This window comes from Pleurodeles waltl, chromosome 11 (genome assembly GCF_031143425.1).
Source record: "Pleurodeles waltl isolate 20211129_DDA chromosome 11, aPleWal1.hap1.20221129, whole genome shotgun sequence".
NCBI lineage: Eukaryota > Metazoa > Chordata > Amphibia > Caudata > Salamandridae > Pleurodeles > Pleurodeles waltl.
The window spans coordinates 361,800,872-361,818,491 of NC_090450.1; the positions used below are offsets into that span (position 1 = coordinate 361,800,872).

General features: G+C 44.3%; 1 protein-coding gene across 3 annotated transcripts in view; it reads left to right on the plus strand.

Moving 5' to 3' along the window:
• The window catches only part of KIF1A (kinesin family member 1A), a 3,950,406-nt gene that overhangs the window by 947,740 nt on the left and 2,985,046 nt on the right, over positions 1-17,620 (plus strand). For all 3 annotated transcript variants that reach the window (XM_069213666.1, XM_069213667.1, XM_069213668.1), the window contains exon 16: positions 15,766-15,845. In XM_069213666.1, the coding sequence (XP_069069767.1) occupies positions 15,766-15,845 (80 nt within the window). The remainder of the gene's footprint in view (positions 1-15,765; positions 15,846-17,620) is intronic.

Here is a 17,620-nt window from a genome sequence, read left to right on the forward strand (position 1 = left end):
CCAAGACAGAATCTGAAAAAACAGACTATTCAGCGACTCAGATCATTTCACAGACTGGTGCATTGGGTATTTTTATGGTTACACCATTTTCATTGTGGACCACCAAGACTGACAACTGAATCCCCTGAGCAAACACCTAAAAAACATTAATTATACTATAACCCTCTACTTGGAGGAATGTTTCATTTCCTGAAACAACCAAGAATCCAGGGCTGAACATAACATTGCCTCGCATCCCAGACTGCTGGCATCAGTTGTAAGTATCCCTGTGGCTGGAGGACAAAGAAATATTCCTGACATCAGGCTGGATACGGATACCATTGAAGGAGTGTGCAAATTTTCACTGTTGCTTGAATGATTTTTGAATTTCTCAGCACTGGAGCTCAATGTTGCAATTTAGAAGGAGCAGATGGATTCAAATATAGATGAGCCCACAGCACCACATGAGGCTTAAAAGGTAATAAATAATAAGAAAAGTAGATATGACCATTTTTTCTAAAGGAGACCACCTTTCCTTTCATTAGGGCTGATATCTATCTGCTCCAGGAGACATTCCTTGGCTGAAGCCTGGTTCATCTTAAGCAACTTGGAGCATAGTTTGGTTACCCAAATGAGGGGACCAAACGTAACCCCAGGTCTGTCCAAAGCCAGGCTTCAGTATTCTCTAGAAAGTGAGCTGGATAAAGGTGGAACTTTGAGCAACTGATGAGGAAACTGTGGTCCCAGGGAACCTGGACACTCCTTAGGAGAGTACGTTAGAGCCTGATCCATGGAAGGAGCATGGACTGGAAGGTCATCCAGATTATGGTGCCCATGTCCTGAAGCACTAATATAAAAGAATCCATTATCTTGGTGTATAACCAAGGTGATGATTTAAAGAAAGAAAAAACAAACATGCACGCGCACACACACCCACACACACCCACAACCCCTATCCCCACCCCACCCCTGCCAGAGAGTAGTCATCTTGAAGTGAGTTGGTGCACAAAGTAATTGTTTCACATGGCTATCATAAGCCTCTAGTCCCCCAGTGTCTTGCTGACCAGAAACACTATGGAATATCACACTAAACCCTGCTCCTGGGAAGGAACTTGAATGATGAATTCTTTTAGATCATGGAGTTAATACTGGCATGTAGGGCCTGCCATTTCAACAGATGCTGAGGCCAGTGGGTTAGAATGCAGGCAATATCTGGAGCAGTTGAGGTTATAGCTTACCCTAGAGATCCCAGATCAGGAACCGATCGGTCTGACATTGACTGTTGCCATGCTTTCAGAAACGGACATACACAACCTCCTTCTTGACAGGGCTCCCAGTGAATCTTGGCATAGTCAACAACGCCAATATGGATTCTTTTAGATCAGGAAGAGGATGAGGAGGCCCCTCTTGTACAACTTTGGACAGAAAACAGGAGTGATTTGATGACTGCTCATGTGTTCTAGGTTCGACTCGTTCACATGTTTTATTGTTTCTATTAGTGTATCTAGTGAGTGGATGAAACAGTTCAGCATGTCTCCGGTTCTTAAATGGCTTAAATTACTTCAACATAACTGCTTCCTATTCCTCTCCAAGTACTCCATTGCCAGAAAAGGGCATTCACAGTAGAAACACTTTCTTCCTCCTTCCATTTCCTCCAATGTAATGGCTGACAACATGCGCCCACTTGGCTTGAAGACCCAGCAGAAGCTGTTAGATTTCCAGGTGTATTATCTGAGAACTTTTCTTGGGCTTCCATCTAAGATAACAACTGGATACAGTCCTCTCCTTAATGTACAAATGTTGGTTAAAATCAGAACACTCTCCAAGTCCAAACCAGTTTATTAACAAACAAAAAATCAAAAGTCTAAGTGTTGAGACAGGAATGCCCCCTGCAGCTGTGTTCCTCTGCCCTCACTGACTGGCTGCAAGTATCTGGTATCCTGGTGTTTGATTGTGGTCTCAGCCTCATGCTAATCTAATTTGTGCAAGAAGGTATAAGCCCGTCTTTTGACATAAGTGAGATCCTGGACCTGTCCTGTGACCTGGAGGGGCACACTAAGGACACCCTCATTTAACTGACAGAGGACTACCATCCCTGTGATGGGTTAGCGTGTAGAGTGATTGAGGCAAATTACCATGTTCTGTAAATCAGTAGCTGTCACCAGATCTTTAGTTGTGCCACACGGAGTCGAGCCCTACTGGTCCACTCGTGTAAAGATCCACTTCTGTGTGCTAATCCAGATCCCACCGCTAACATCCCAAGTGTATATTATGTATGTGCGTGTGTGGCCTGTGTGGTATATATACTGTGTGTATGAGTGAAACAGAGTGAAGGAGGCCTCCAGATTCCATTTTGGAAATCCATGACCTGTTCATGTGCACAAGATAGAGGTGAGGTTGTTTCTCTTGACAGTGGAGGTGCATTAGTGACATTACTGAACCTGGAGGCAGGAGGCCTAGAGAATGAATTGGGGAAAGAGGAGACAGAGCTTCCTTTTGAAATTGTCATTTTGCTGGTAGGGGTCTGCTGATTGGTCTTCTGGAGCACTTCCATTTGATAGATGGTTGGAGTAAAGGGTGGGACTGCAGACTCTGCTCTTCAAAGTGTGAAGGGTCCTTTAGTTGGGATTGGACTTTTTTGTTTCCTGATCACTGTTTAATGTGGCTATAGATAGTCAGGTGCAGAAACTCACACTTCCATGTGCTTCTGTTGTGAGTACACCAGACTGGAGACTACCCTGCTGTAAGAAGAGAAAAGGAGAACTGACCTGAACCTGATCTAGAAGTAAAGTCTGCTGTGACTGTATAAAAGTATGAGCCACAGACTCATTAGTTGAACCACTCTCAAGTTGTCTTAGACCAAGGAATGGAGTGCTCCACATAGTAATCAGAGGACTGCTGCGCAACCAGAGCTGGTGGCTACCTGACAGCCAGCTTCACAGAGGTGAAGGGACATCACCTGGAGTCTGACCTGGAAGGAAGAAGCTGTCCCCCTGTCCTGAAACACCTGGTGGTGAGCTGAGAAACAGAAGGAGCATGCTAACCACGTAAGAGGTGATTTCCAGGGTGGGTGAGAAGCAGCTGACCCTGGATCCTTAGGGTCAGTCCACCCAGGAAGATGAAGGAGAGTGATCTGCAGGCGCCAGGGACCAAACACAGTCTCTCCTGATGAGCAGCTGACACCTGTGGCAATATCATGGCTGTGTCCCTGCAACATTGTGAAGTTGTGATTGAGTGGACTGTGCTGCTGCGACATTGTGAAGTTGTGCCTTAGCCGACTGTGCTGCTGTGACATCGTGAAGTTGTGCTTGACTTGACTGTGCCATTGCAACATTGTGAAATTGGTCCCAGGCAGACTGCACCACAGATTAAACTGTGCAATGATGAGGCAATTGTTGGGAATAATGATAGTAATTAAAGCACTTTCCATTAACAAAGACAGGAACCAAATTGGACAGTCGGTTATTGTGCTGCTGGGTGATTGTTGAGATCTGAGCTTGAAGCATCGTCATACTACTTTACTTGAGGGTCAAATGTTGAAGGGGTTGCACTTTCCTTGTTTTCAGAGCCATAATAAGATATCAAATGCAAACAACTCCAGCACTCAAGCCTGCGAACCAATAGCTCCTTCTTTGCCTATGGGCTCCTGAACTTGGTCAGATGCTATGAATTTACAGATCAATCAACCGGGGGATTCTCCAACAACATCTTTTGGAACAAACTCAGCAACTGAAGGCAAAGCACAAACACAGTCTTCCAATGGAGATCACATCTTTATATAACAAAGGGATTAAACAGGTGTGAGAGAATGAGATCATGAGAATGTCACGTTCTGCTTACTGCCCTGTTCAGATGAAGCTGGAGTGTGGCCTCGGTTCTTGTACGTTCTGCTTTGGCCGTGTTAGGGATGACCCCTTCCAGTAGCCATGGTGCTGCTGACAAGGGAACACCACTGCAGTTCTTGCCCTCCAGAAGGAGTCCCACAGGAAAAACCCAAAGGAAAGAAACCTCTTTACCTGGAACACCCTGGAACAGAAAAAGGCCACATCAGGATACCAGGACTTCAAGGGCTGGAAAACAGGAAACAGACTGTAGCTGAAGAAAACAGGAACAGGATTGGACTCGAAGAGGATAGCAAGTCATAGCGAGAACCACCACCAAAGGGAAGTGTTGCAACACAAGGAGAGCAAGAATCTGACTCCTTATATACCACTAAACAGGAAGTGACATGCAGGAAAACGCCATAGGAAAAAGCACCATCATAGAAAAGGAAGAAAAAAGGAAACTGGTGCAAGAACTGAACCCTGGGAAGACGAAAATATGGCCCCACAGCAGGAAAAAGAAGGGGAAGAAAAAGAACCCTCATGTGTAGGCATCAGGTAAGTGAAGGGTCGGGGGGGTGCGGACTCCCTGCAGTGACCTTCCATTCCACACATTGACCGTGGTGAGGCCCGATACCCAACCCTGGGCCTCCAACCTCACCGCAGGCAACAGCTGAGGGAAAAGGCCGTGGTAGGACCAGAGGCCCGAAAAAACGGACCACCGACCCCACTGCGGCTTGATGGCAGACGCTATGGATGCCCGCAGCATGACAGAGAAAGGAAGAAGACAACGTTTAGTTGGAAAAAAATGGCCGCATAGGCTAATCAGGTTTTTCTTTGCTCAAAAACCAAGATATGAGATACAGGCTTCAAACATCTCAGATAGGCACTACCTTTCTGCATTGTTACCATCAGCAAATAAAGATGGCTGTTGTATTTACAGTTATGCTAAGGCAATAATTTGTATTTCACAGTGTGGCTAGAGATTGAAAGTTCTCCGCCAAGGATTGTAATGCATAAATCTTATATATTCTGTTCCTATGGACAAGCTCAGACACTATATATTCCCTTTAAAAAGGATTCAACTTTATTGTCCACTGGAACTGAAATAATCACAACCTGTATGAGAAATCCTGTCTGACCTATCTGGGTTACCAAAACTGGATTCTCTCCCAAAACCTGAGAGGGGTTCATTTTAACCTTTGCAAGGGGATATAAAGGATCAATAAATGAAGGAAGCAATGACCTTTCAGGGTCTTTCCATTCTCCTTCCAAGAGATCTTTAACAGAAAAGATTACTGTAAATTTGGGACCGATGGTTTTAATCTTTTGTTTCCTGTGTACCATCATTTAATTGTTACTGGAGCCCGGGGACCCCCACTGGATCATTACTGGACTTTGGGAACACCCTCCTACTCATTACTGGAAGCCGGGGACACTGGTCTAAGTGTTTTCAATGATTTGAACTGCAAAACAATACACAAAAAAATACAGAAACAAACATTCATCAAATAAATATACAAATGATTAAATATTTTTTTAAATCACAAAAAAAAATCACAACTTTAATTTTATTGGAGAGGTTAGAGCTTTTCAAAATGTAATTGAAACCACTCATTGTCCATGCTTTATTCTTTTTACAGCACTTGCGCTGCTTCCACTAATCAATGTGAGGATACTGACTTAATTTTTAGCTACCAATTTCAAATTTCTTTTACATTAGGAGAGTGTTTCAAAATTTTCAATTTTACATGTTTTTTTTGTTCATTCATACACACTTAGGGCCTGATTACAACTTTGGAGGAGGTGTTAATCCGTCCCAAATGTGACTGATATACCACCAGCCGTATTACGAGTTCCATAGGATATAATGGACTCGTAATACGGCTGGTGGTATATCCGTCACTTTACAGTCACTTTTGGGACGGATTAACACCTCCTCCAAATATGTAATCAGCCCCTTAGTCTGTTAATATTATTTAATTTTCTAAGCAGTCATGGACCCCCTGACTAGGCTTTGCAGACCCCAGGAACCACCAGATCACATGTGAAGAAACTGTGGCCTACAAGGTTGGCAGAATCACTCTCCACTAGGTCCTGGCTACTCCTTCTGTGGCAATTGACATTTAACTGTTTAATATGGCACTACACTAAATGGCTTCTCTTTCTGTACATATTTGCCATTTAGGAACAGAAATATATGCTGCAAATATGCCTCTTCATCATCACACCCAGTGAAAGACCACAATGATGCCACAGAAGAGGTAAAACAGATATCTGTGATATCTCTGAAGGAACAGGAGACCCAGGTGGAGGTGAAGGGACCTCTAAATCCAAATTGATTTATATAGTACAACTTAACACCCCAAAGGTTATCCAGGCGCTATGAGATGAGGCTGCAGGCAGATGGGTTAGTCCTCAAAGAGCCAGGTCTTGAGCTTCCTCCTGTTCCAGACTTCAGACAGACACCACATCAATACTTGTATCTGTTTTTAAAATAGAGGAGGAGTAGATTATTGCTCCCTTGAACAAGACCACCTGCCAGAGTGACTCATCTCCCTCCTGGGACAAGGAGAGGGGATGTGATGCTGCTTATGTGAATGCTTTGACTTAATGCAAAGCATGCCAACATGCACCAATCACCCTGGTGACCTTAAGTAAGGCTTACAAGGACCAATCACACGAGTTAGCCACATAGCTGCCTGGCCTCTTTTGCCTGAGATAGACTCTTCCTCACTGTTCTGAGCCAGCACAGATTCATTCCCCACAGTTCATTAAAAAGAACCTGGTGGCCACATGTTGCCACTGCCCTTTAACAAAATATTATTAGTTTTAGTAAGGAAAATAGACAGGCAGCCTCATTTCCATCCATTGCCATCCCCTCTCGTGGTTAAGTGAGCAAAGGCCCCACTAGAGGGCCCTCACAACATTCTTGTTGCTATAGAAAACAGATTTCTACTTCCCTTTATGCAGAGGAAAACCAAGTAGGACATTTGCCAGGTAGGTACCTTCCACCTTTCTTATTTCTAATTTCAGGCACCTCCACAGGTCTATCATAGTGATTAGGGAGTCTGAGACAGAATCATGGAGGCCAGACTATTTTCCAACTACACAGTGACCTCGGCTAGATGGGGATGGATAGAAGCAGCTTTTCCTCTTTCAAGCAAAAAGAAATAAGTTCCTAACTTAGCCGAGCAGTAGGGCACCCAACTCAAAGAAAAGGCACTAAATAAAACAAGGATTGCAAAACCAAACAGTCAGGTCTTTCACATAGCTACAGTATTTCATGTAGTGTTAGATGTCCTTCTTAAATCAGACACAACTGTTAAACAAGTCTGTCAAAAAGCTGCAACCCTTACTGTTTTGCTAAATGTCCCTCTTGGGTAAAGTGCAACTACTTTAAATGTCCTTCACAAACTTGAGGGGGTGTGGCTTCAACTTAAAAATTTACTTTTGCTACTTTAATAAATTGTACTTGATTTCAATTGAACATATACATTTACTAATGATGGAATGTGATGAATCAATAAAGAAATATTTATAAATGTCTTGATTACTATGTAACAATTGTGAAGACAACCTAGTATACATATGTATTAGCATTCACTGGTTAGGTCAAGTGCCGTATGGACAGATGTGCGAATCGCAAAATGAGATTTCTTCTGGGTAGAAATCACATTTTGCAACTGTGTTTAGGCCTTTGTACATGTGGAAATGTAGAATTGCATTTCTTAATGGACCAAAATTGTGATTCTGTCCATTAAGAAATGCAACTTCCATTTGTGCATCTGGCCCTTAAACCGTATTGTTAGGAAACTGTTTTTTTGAGTGACACTATATTTATGTCCCAATAAAATGCCCACTGTTTTATGCAATGAGCCTTGGTAAGAAGAAGCAAAGTGCAAGTCAACAGACAAAGATATTTGGTTTAGGGTCCTTTTATTAATTTTCTTTCCCAGAGCTGCAGCTCCTCAAGCCGTTACTAGAGCAAATTTATGGAGCAGATGCAAAAGCATTTAAATTTTTTAATATAGCTGCAGTTTGGCTAGTTGTTACTAGGACCTCATCTCAAGTCATATGAAAAAGGATCAATATTCTTTCATGAAGGATAAAGTTGTACAGGTAGTTACAAGAGATCCCTTTCCTGTCAAATGTCAAACGATTGAAATTCTTTCATGAAGCTGTTGTCCTATGTCTTATCACTAAGTGTCCCTTTTTAGTCAGATGCAAAAGCATTGAAATTCCTACATGAAGCCGCAGTTCTACTAGTCTTTACAAGGTGTTTCCTCAAAAGTCAAAAGTCAAATTGAAAAGCCTTGAAATTCTTTCATGAAGCTGCTGGTCCACAAATCATTACTCAATCAATCAATCAATCAATCAATCAGGAATTTGTAAAGCGCACTACTCACCCGTGAGGGTCTCAAGGCACTGAGGAGGGGAGGGGGGTTAAGGGCTGGAGGGTGGTGCTGCTACTGCTCGGGGACGTTATCAGGAGGGTAGGTGCTATAGGCCCTACACACCGGTAACAGAAATTTTTGTTCCGGTTACTGATATTTGATTCCCATGGGGCTCTATCCACAGACCGGGGATGGGCGACTTTGACTGACATAAACAACTTCACAGTAAGTGACTGTACGTTTTGCTCCTAATTGGATTCTTGATTTTTTGGAGAAGTTTTTCTATGGTCCTGATGAAGCGTCGAGGGATCCATATGGACCACCAGACGCGAAACATGTAGACCCCTTTTTTGAGAAGCCACTTTTGGGTTTTCCTCAAACTTATATTTTGTGTGCGAGTAGATGAGCATTATAACTCAATCTTACTCCCCTCTTGTTTTTAACTTTGGTCTCCATCACAATAGTATTGATTAAAATCATGATTATTGAGCGTAGATGGATAACCAATTTTACTTCTGTTTTCTCGCCTATATTACTTGGGTAATCTCCGATACCCTTTCTTACCTCTAACTATCAGTAGAGCACATACGGTTAAGAGCCCCCTCAGTGGAGCCCGTTAGGCATTGCAGCACCGGCCTAACGAGGAGCTTTTCCCAATGATGAAATCTTACATCCAATGTGATGCTTGAGGGTTCTCGCTCCTGTAGAAAATAGTCCCATTTATTTTGGAACAGTGCACCCTTCTTTTCTTACTACTGTATATGGGAGACTGTGCACTGGACCATCAATCTCCCAGGTCCCTCTTCTTTGTTCACAGCTGCTACTGCTCGAACAGCCAGGTCTTGAGAAGTTTCCTGAAGGTAAGGATGTCTTTGGTCTGGGACAGGTGGGCAGACTCTCTGGGTTCTGCCGGTGAGAAAGGAGATGACCCAGTCCAAGGCTCTGTTGCGGATTCCAGCATTGATGAGGCATGAGCGTAGAGTGTGGTGGCAGATGATGTTGAATGCGGCCGAGAGATCCAGGAGGAAGAGGGCAGCGGTTTTGCTGCTGTCCAGTATGGTTCTGATGTCGTTGGTGACGGCGATGAGGGCAGTTTTGGTGCTGTGGTTGCTGCGGAATCCAGATTGGGAAGGGTCCAGGATGCAGTTCTCTTCAAGGAAGTGGGTTAGTTGTCTGTTGACAGCCTTCTCGATGACTTTTGCCAGAAAGGGAAGCAGGGAGATAGGCCGGATGTTCTTGAGGTCCTTTGGGTCTGCCTTGAGTTTTTGGGGAGGGCCTTGATCTCATTGTGTTTCCAGCTCTCCGGGATGGTGTCGGACTCGAAGGAGCTGTTGTTGATCTTCAGTAGTTGGGGTGCTATGACGGAGCTTGCTTTCTTGAGGATTTGGTGAGGGCAGGGGTGTAGGAGGCTGGCCTGGCTTGTAGTGGGTACCAATGGTCCTTACACCGTGTGCCAGGTCCAGTTATCCCTTATTAGTAGAGTGTAGTAGTGTTCTAGCAGCTTAGGCTGATAGAGGTAGCTATAGCAGAGCAGCCAAGGTTGAACTAGGAAACATGCAAAGCTCATGCAATACCACTTAAATCATATAGGTACTATATCATAAGAAAGACAATACTCATAGTTACCAAAAAAAAAAATACTTTATTTTAGTGACAATGTGTAAAAAATATCTCGAGGATATACTCCCTTAGGAGGTAAGTAACATTCCCAACATATACACTACTAACCAAATCAGGTAAGTAAAACAGTCAGAAAGTAGTGCAAACACTGTAGAATACAATAGGATGCAATAGGCCTAGGGGCAACACAACCCATATACTAAGAAAGTGGAATGAGAACCACAAATGGACCCCTAGGCTAGTGTAGTGTTTAGAGGGTCACTGGGAGTGTAAGAAAACACTAAGGGTGTCGGATACCCCACCCCAAGACCATGGAAAGTAGGAGTAAAGTACTACTATTTCCCCAGAAACACACTAAACTTGTGATAGAGGATTTTGCAAAGACCGCAACAGACTGCAAAGCACTGAAGACGGATTCCTGGACCTGAGGACATGCAAAGGAAGGGGACCAAGTCCAAGAGTCGCAAAAGTGTCCAAAGGGGCAGGATCCCACTAAACCCCGGATGAAAGTGCAAAATGGCTGCCTCCGGTTAGAAGAAGCTGAAGATTCTGCAACAATAGAAGGAGGTAGGAAGTTCTTCTTCATGCAGAGGATGTCCCACGGTTTGCTGGAGGATGCAGAAGTGTTTCCTTGGCAAAATACCGCAAACAAGCCTTGCTGGCTGCAAAAGTCACAGTTGGGGAAAAAAGGGTGCTGTCGGGCCCAGGAAGGACTAGGATGTCATCGCTTGGGAGAGGAGACAGAGGTGGCCCTCAGCAACGTAGAGAGCCCATTCACAGGCAGGAAGCACCCGCAGAAGTCCTTGAACACAGGTTCAAGAAGTCTGAACACGGCGGTCATCTCAACACTGCAAAGAAGGGTCCCACGACACCGGAGATCAACTCAGGGAGCTGAGCATCACAGGACAGAGTGCTTGGGATCTTAACTCGGCTGTGAATGCAGGAATTCTTGGAAATGTGCACAGAAGCCCTTGTAGCTGCAGATCATGTAGTGCACAAGATTACTATCTGGAGGGGGGAGGCAAGGACTTACCTCCTTCAAACTTGGACAGTTGGACCACTGGACAGTCTGGGTCACTTGGGTCCACCACCTGTGTTTCAGGGGGCATCCTCGTCAGGATGTGAGGGGGTCCAGAGTACCGGTCTGATGTTTGGTGCCTGCTGAAGCAAGGGTGAGATTCCATCGACCCACGGGAGATTTCTTCATGGCTTCCAGTGCAGGGTGAAGGCAGACAGCCCCCAGAGCATGCACCACCAGGAAACAGTTGAGAAAATAACGTCCATGATATTTCATAGCCATTTTTCACTGCACATAAGTAACTTATAAGTCACCTATATGTCTAACCCTCACTTAGTGAAGGTTGGGTGCAAAGTTACTTAGTGTGTAGGCACCCTGGCACTAGCCAAGGTGCCCCCACATCATTCAGGGCAAATTCCCCGAACTTTGTGAGTGCGGGGACACCATTACACGTGTGCACTATACATAGGTCAATACCTATGTATACCGTCACAATGGTAACTCCGAACATGGCCATGTAACATGTCTAAGATCATGGAATTGTCACCCCAATACCATTCTGGTATTGGGGGACAATTACATGATACCCCGGGTCTCTAGCACAGAACCCGGGTGCTGCCAAACTGCCTTTCCGGGGTTTCCACTGCAGCTGCTGCTGCTGCCAACTCCTCAGACAGGTTTCTGCCCTCCTTGGGTCTGGGCAGCCCCAGCCCAGGAAGGCAGAACAATGGTTTTACACCCTCTCCCTTTGGAAATAGGTGTGAAGGGCTGGGGAGGAGTAGCCTCCCCCAGCCTCTGGAAATGCTTTGATGGGCACAAATGGTGCCCATCTCTGCATTAGCCAGTCTACACCGGTTCAGGGATCCCCCAGCCCTGCTCTGGTGTGACACTGGACAAAGGAAAGGGGAGTGACCACTCCCCTGACCAGTACCTCCCAGTGGAGGTGCCCAGAGCTCCTCCAGTGTGTCCCAGACCTCTGCCATCTTGGATTCAGAGGTGTTGGGGGCACACTGGACTTCTCTGAGTGGCCAGTGCCAGCAGGTGACGTCAGAGACCCCCCTTCTGATAGGCTCTTACCTCTCTTGGTAGCCAATACTCCTTTCCTGGTAGCCAAACCTCCTTTTCTGGCTATTTATGGTCTCTCCTTTAGGGAATTCTTCAGATAATGAATGCAAGAGCTCACCAGAGTTCCTCTGCACTTCCCTCTTCGACTTCTGGCAAGGATCGACCGCTGACTGCTCCAGGATGCCTGCAAAACCGCAACAAAGTAGCAAGACGACTACCGGCAACATTGTAGCGCCTCATCCTGCCGGCTTTCTCAACTGTTTCCTGGTGGTGCATGCTCTGGGGGCTGTCTGCCTTCACCCTGCACTGGAAGCCAAGAAGAAATCTCCAGTGGGTCGACGAAATCTTCCCCCTGCTAACGAGGGCACCAAAAGACTGCATCACCAGTCCACTGGGTCCCCTCTCATCCTGACGAGCGTGGTCCCTGGAACACAGGCTCTATATCGAAGTGACTCCCATAGTCCAGTGATCCTACAGTTCAAGTTTGGTGGAGGTAAGTCCTTGACTCCCCACGCTAGACTGCAAACCTGTGTACTGCGTGATTTGCAGCTGCTCCAGCTTCTGTGCACTTCTTGAAGGATTACTTTGTGCACAGCCTAGCTTGGGCACCCAGCGCTCCGTCCTGCAGAGCTCAACCCTCTGAGTTAGACTCCGACGTCGTGGGACCCTCCTTTGTGACTCTGAGCCAGCTCCGGTTCACAAATCTTCTAAGTGCCTGCTCTGGTACTTCTGCTGGTGCTGCCTGCTTCTGTGGGGGCTCTCTGAGTTGCTGAGCACCCCTTCTGTCTCCTCCTCCAAGGGGCGACATCCTGGTCCTTCCTGGTCTCCAGCAGCACCCAAAAACCTCTACCGCAACCCTTGCAGCTAGCAAGGCTTGTTTGCAGTATTTCTGCGTGGAAACACTTCAACAACCTCCAGCATGCCATGGGACATCTTCCATCCAAAGGAGAAGTTCCTAGCTCTCTTCGTTGTTGCAGAACCCTAAGCTTCTCCCATCCAGAGGCAGCCTTATTGCACCTTCATCCGAGGTTTCCTGTGCTCCTGCCCCCCCGGACACTATTGCGACTCTTGGACTTGGTCCCCCTGCCTTGCAGGTCCTCAGGTCCAGGAATCCGTCTTCTACTATACACGTATGAGTAAATTTCTCGGAAATATGGAGGAGGACAGTAGAGGACTGCTGGTTATATTATATATCGTGACTCCACCTTTATAGCATCTATGATTGAAGAGAATTCCTGCTCAATTAAAACAAACACTGTCCTAAATTGTGCCATTTTCAAAACACATTTTGGCATAAATAAACGAGCACTGTCTTCCTTTACCACAGTTAAAAATGCATTATAGAAACAATTTGAGAAGTATGTTTTTTTCTAAGTGCGCATATTTAGAAGTAATACTTTAGCAAGGGTTTAACTTAAGACCTGTTGTATGTTAGCAGTATTATAATTAGATAGTATTAATTTTGAAATATTGAGGTAATACTGGATGCAGACTATTTCATTTCTATGGCTGGACAGTTTATAAGATTCTCTCAGTGGTTTAGAGCCATTTACTTCTACGATCTTGTGGCAGAGGAGATTTTATTTTATTATTTGTATTTATTTATGCCTTCACAACTACAAATTAAGTTGTCTCTAATCACCCACTTCAGAGTGATGAGATGGAAATGCAGATAGCATGAATCGAAATTCAATCTGACTGTCTGACCTCGTATTTGCATTTATAAAGAGCTCACTGTCCTAAAGGGTGTTTTGGTAATGCTGGCTGCGGAAGCATTGAATCTAAAATGGGAACTTTTAAGCGCTCAAGTTAAAGGAAGGAAACTGCATGCGAGATTGCTTAGCTTTAGTGTGCGATGCAATGTATAACTGGAATTTCTCACAAAGATGCAATGGGGAAGGACCTTGTAGACATATAAATGCTAAACATAGCAACTTGACAAGATCTCTACGAGTAACGAGAGCCCAATGGTAAGTGCTGTGAGAGATAAACACTGATTTTTGGAGGCGTTCTGTGCCTGGTACTCTTGCTCACTCCTTATACCCCCCCCCCCAACCACTTTGACACGGTGATGCAGTGACATTGAGGTTAATAGGTAAACAAATACATCTGTATGTGATAAGCATGGGTAAGGAATTTAAATCCTTTGCATTTAATCAATGAGAATAGAAGCATATACATGCGTAATAACTATGTTAAATAATTGGGGAGAAAGTGGAGAGCTTTATAGGACCCCACGGTCCACTGGCATGCATGAGAAGATTCCTTAGTCTAACACATTGGATTCTCTTTTAAAATGCAGAAAAACAATTCCAGAGCCCAGTTGTACAGTAAACCAAATATCTTTGATCAACACATCAGTGTGTCAGAGGCAACAGTGTAAAAATATGCAAATACAATAGTAGTAGAATACAATTGGGCCTTCTCTGCTTCAGCAACGCCATCTAGTAACAATTCAAACAAAGTAGCCTTCAACCTAAACTTTGGATTACAATCTGGTAATTATCTAGAAGGTTAACCAGGTTCGCAAACAAGGGTTAATACGTGCTCTAAGGCTTCTTTAGGGACCATGATGGGTCTCTGACATCAACCTCCTCGAGGGAAAACAGTATGACTAACGGTACCCCTGATAGTAAATTTAGCGAACTTGGCAGAGACCTTCAGGTGGCAGTGAGTTGTATAAAATCCCATACACATTCACTCCAACCCCCAGTCTTGCATGATAGGAAGTTAGATGTAAATGGCTGTATTTATTAAATAATTGTTAAAAACTGTTGCCATTACAACTCAAGGAGCAAGACAGCATGGGGTAAAAATGATTGTTAGCTTGGTGTACAATTGTTCCATTATGCTTCTTTCTATGACGATCCTGTTTGTTAACTTATAAATTGTATTTTTTAGAAGTTTCTTTTAGTCCGCTGGCATCCCTATTTGCTTCCATTTAGTTTCCATTAGTCTACTATATTTTGGTCCGCCAAGGGTGCAGTCAGACGTGGAATATGTGCTTCCATACTTACGATGTACACAGTCATATACTGCTCATTCCCTTTCATAAAAACATATTATCAGTTGATCTTCAGTGATTTGGCCTATCTCTTGATTCATCATAGCAAGGACAGCTAGGATGATTCAAGAAGCAATGCTGGTGAGGGTTCGATGGGAAGAGATCTGGAAGAGAACCTGAGGATAACAGTGACAAGCCCTGTAGATAAGGGAGGGTAGGCCAAGTAATCAGTATAAAAATGCAGTTTGTAATCTTCCAGCAGTTGCTGAATCTGTGTATCATTTACTCAGTGGGCTGGCAGAGGATTCAGGAAACTTTTACTTTTAGTGCAACAAGATTCAGGGAATTGCCACAGTTGTTACGACTATTCCATCAACAGGGCTTGGTTATTCAAAGTATTGTAACACAAATGCAGATATCTCTCTGCTTATGGCACAGAATTTGATTAGATTTGCATGAGTACGCGAACTTAGCTTTCAGTGCGGCAACATGTTTTACATTCAGAGTTGTTCTAAAGGGACAGAGAGTTTCACCAGATTACTTTGGGGGGGTTGGCCACAGTATATTGAATATTAAGGAGTTAGAACTGAATAATTTAAGTGTAAGCCCTGAGGCTAGAGGTTCTTATCTATGTAGCATGAAGAATAAGCCTGCAATCAATGTTGGAGAAGGGGAGTCCAGATTAAAGCTTATTCCAACCTTGCTACATAGTCCCTGCCATCAAACGTTTGATTCTTTTTGTTGTTACCCATGAGAACTGAAAAATTCACATAGTAAATGAGCTGAATATGAGCTATTAAATATGTCTTGTTCAGCAGGGGAGTTTCCCTCACTCCTTTTACAAATTCTTCTTCTTCACAGGAAACAGAGAAGATCATTGCAGAGCTGAATGAGACCTGGGAAGAAAAGCTAAGGCGAACCGAAGCAATCCGTATGGAGAGGTGAGCTTAGTGATACACATAGGGGTAAACAAGGAGCCTTTATTGAAAGGTGATGGGGATGCAGTGATTCAGAGGGAGTGGTGAAGGTGAGGTGAGGGATTTTTATGGATGGTAAGAGAGGGACAAGTGCTTGATAAGGATAGGGTGATGAGGTTAGGGTGATGGATCTAAATGAAGTGGTAAGGGTGGGCCAAGGAACATGTAGAGAGCTGCAGGTGGGATCCATGGATAATATCACTGGCCGTGGGTAGGCTGAGTGATCTGCATAGAGATGCCAGAGTGGGATCAGTGAAAAGTGAACATAGGATCAGTGATTCGTCTAGGGAGGTGAGTGTGGGCAGACTATTCTGCAAGGAGAGGTGAGATTTGGATCATGGATCTGTACAGTGTGTTGACTGTGGTATCAGTATTCTATAGGGAGAAATTATGAGGTTTATGTATCCTGAAAAGGGATATGTATAGAGTTGTGAGGATGGAACTTATGATATCTATAGAGAAGTGAGTGCAGCATTAGTTATGTTTTTAGAAGGATAAATTACAGATTGACACAATAGTGTTTGTCTTGTCCACCACTCATTGGGGCATCTGCTGACAACAAATGAATTTCCTAAAACTCCTAAATCATGGTATGACTCTTGTTTTGGACTACCTATTCTCTAATCTCCAGCTCTGTTCAGTACCTGGATGCCCTGCACTTGGACTAAGGTTCAGTAATGAATTTTGCATTTGGATTAATACTTGTAACATTAAGGCTGAAACCTAAAAACTTTGTGATGCTAAGACAGACTTACACACACAAATAGCCAGATGTATAAGGGCAAAACAACTTTTCAAATTCATAAACTTTGGGTTTTGCACTTCTATGTAAATTTACCTATTCAATGATTATTGTAAGGGGTTGGCATGGCTGCCAGCAGGTGGAGACGGATGCATCTTCCCAATATATTCGAACAATTGCCATGTTCTCATATAAATCCTGCAGTTATATTGACAATGAGAGGTTGCATAATTTAGGTAAAGGTTCAAGAGATATATCAGCAAGAGACGGGACGTGCTGGCATGGGACCCATGGACTGTTAAATTGAGCTCAACTCCAGCCAAGATGCTGCACTTAATATGGTGCCCACCTTCCTTTGAGTGTTCATATGGCATGGATGATGTTCCCAGCAGCCTGTGAACTGCATGCCGGGTTACTCTGATGTCAGTGCATCAAAGAACCCAGCCAGGCAAAGTACTTGTTTGAGATCCAAGACCTGGATAGAGTGTTTGGTGGGTTGGGAGAAGACAATCTGTGGCACTGAATAGCATAGATTGTCCAATTTCTGAGGCCTTGTCGAGTCAAGAGAAGAGCACTTATGAGACAAGCAGAAAAAAGCAAAGGGAAACGGTTTAAATTGGTTGTCCCTCCAATGTCCTGTCTGCATGACACCGTTGCAGTGATCAACTAAATGCTGGTGATGAAAATCCCTTTGTGCGCCAGACAGACAAGACGTGGTGAGGCAAGTAAGCTGCAACTGGAAGCAAACATCATATGATCCTGCTGCCCCAAAGCAGATTCTGAGGTGCCATGTTCTGTGGATCCTACTACTTGGGATGGAATTGCAAAGCAGTCAGCTGGGATTTTGTGCTGGGACCACTAATCACTCTGTGAGGCTGCACAGATAGATTTTTCAGACTCTCTCAATGTATTGTTTATGTGACCTGACTTGAAGAGCTCTATTTTGCCCTGCCTAGAGTGCCCTATTTTGCCCCACACTGCTGCCCTCCAGTATCCC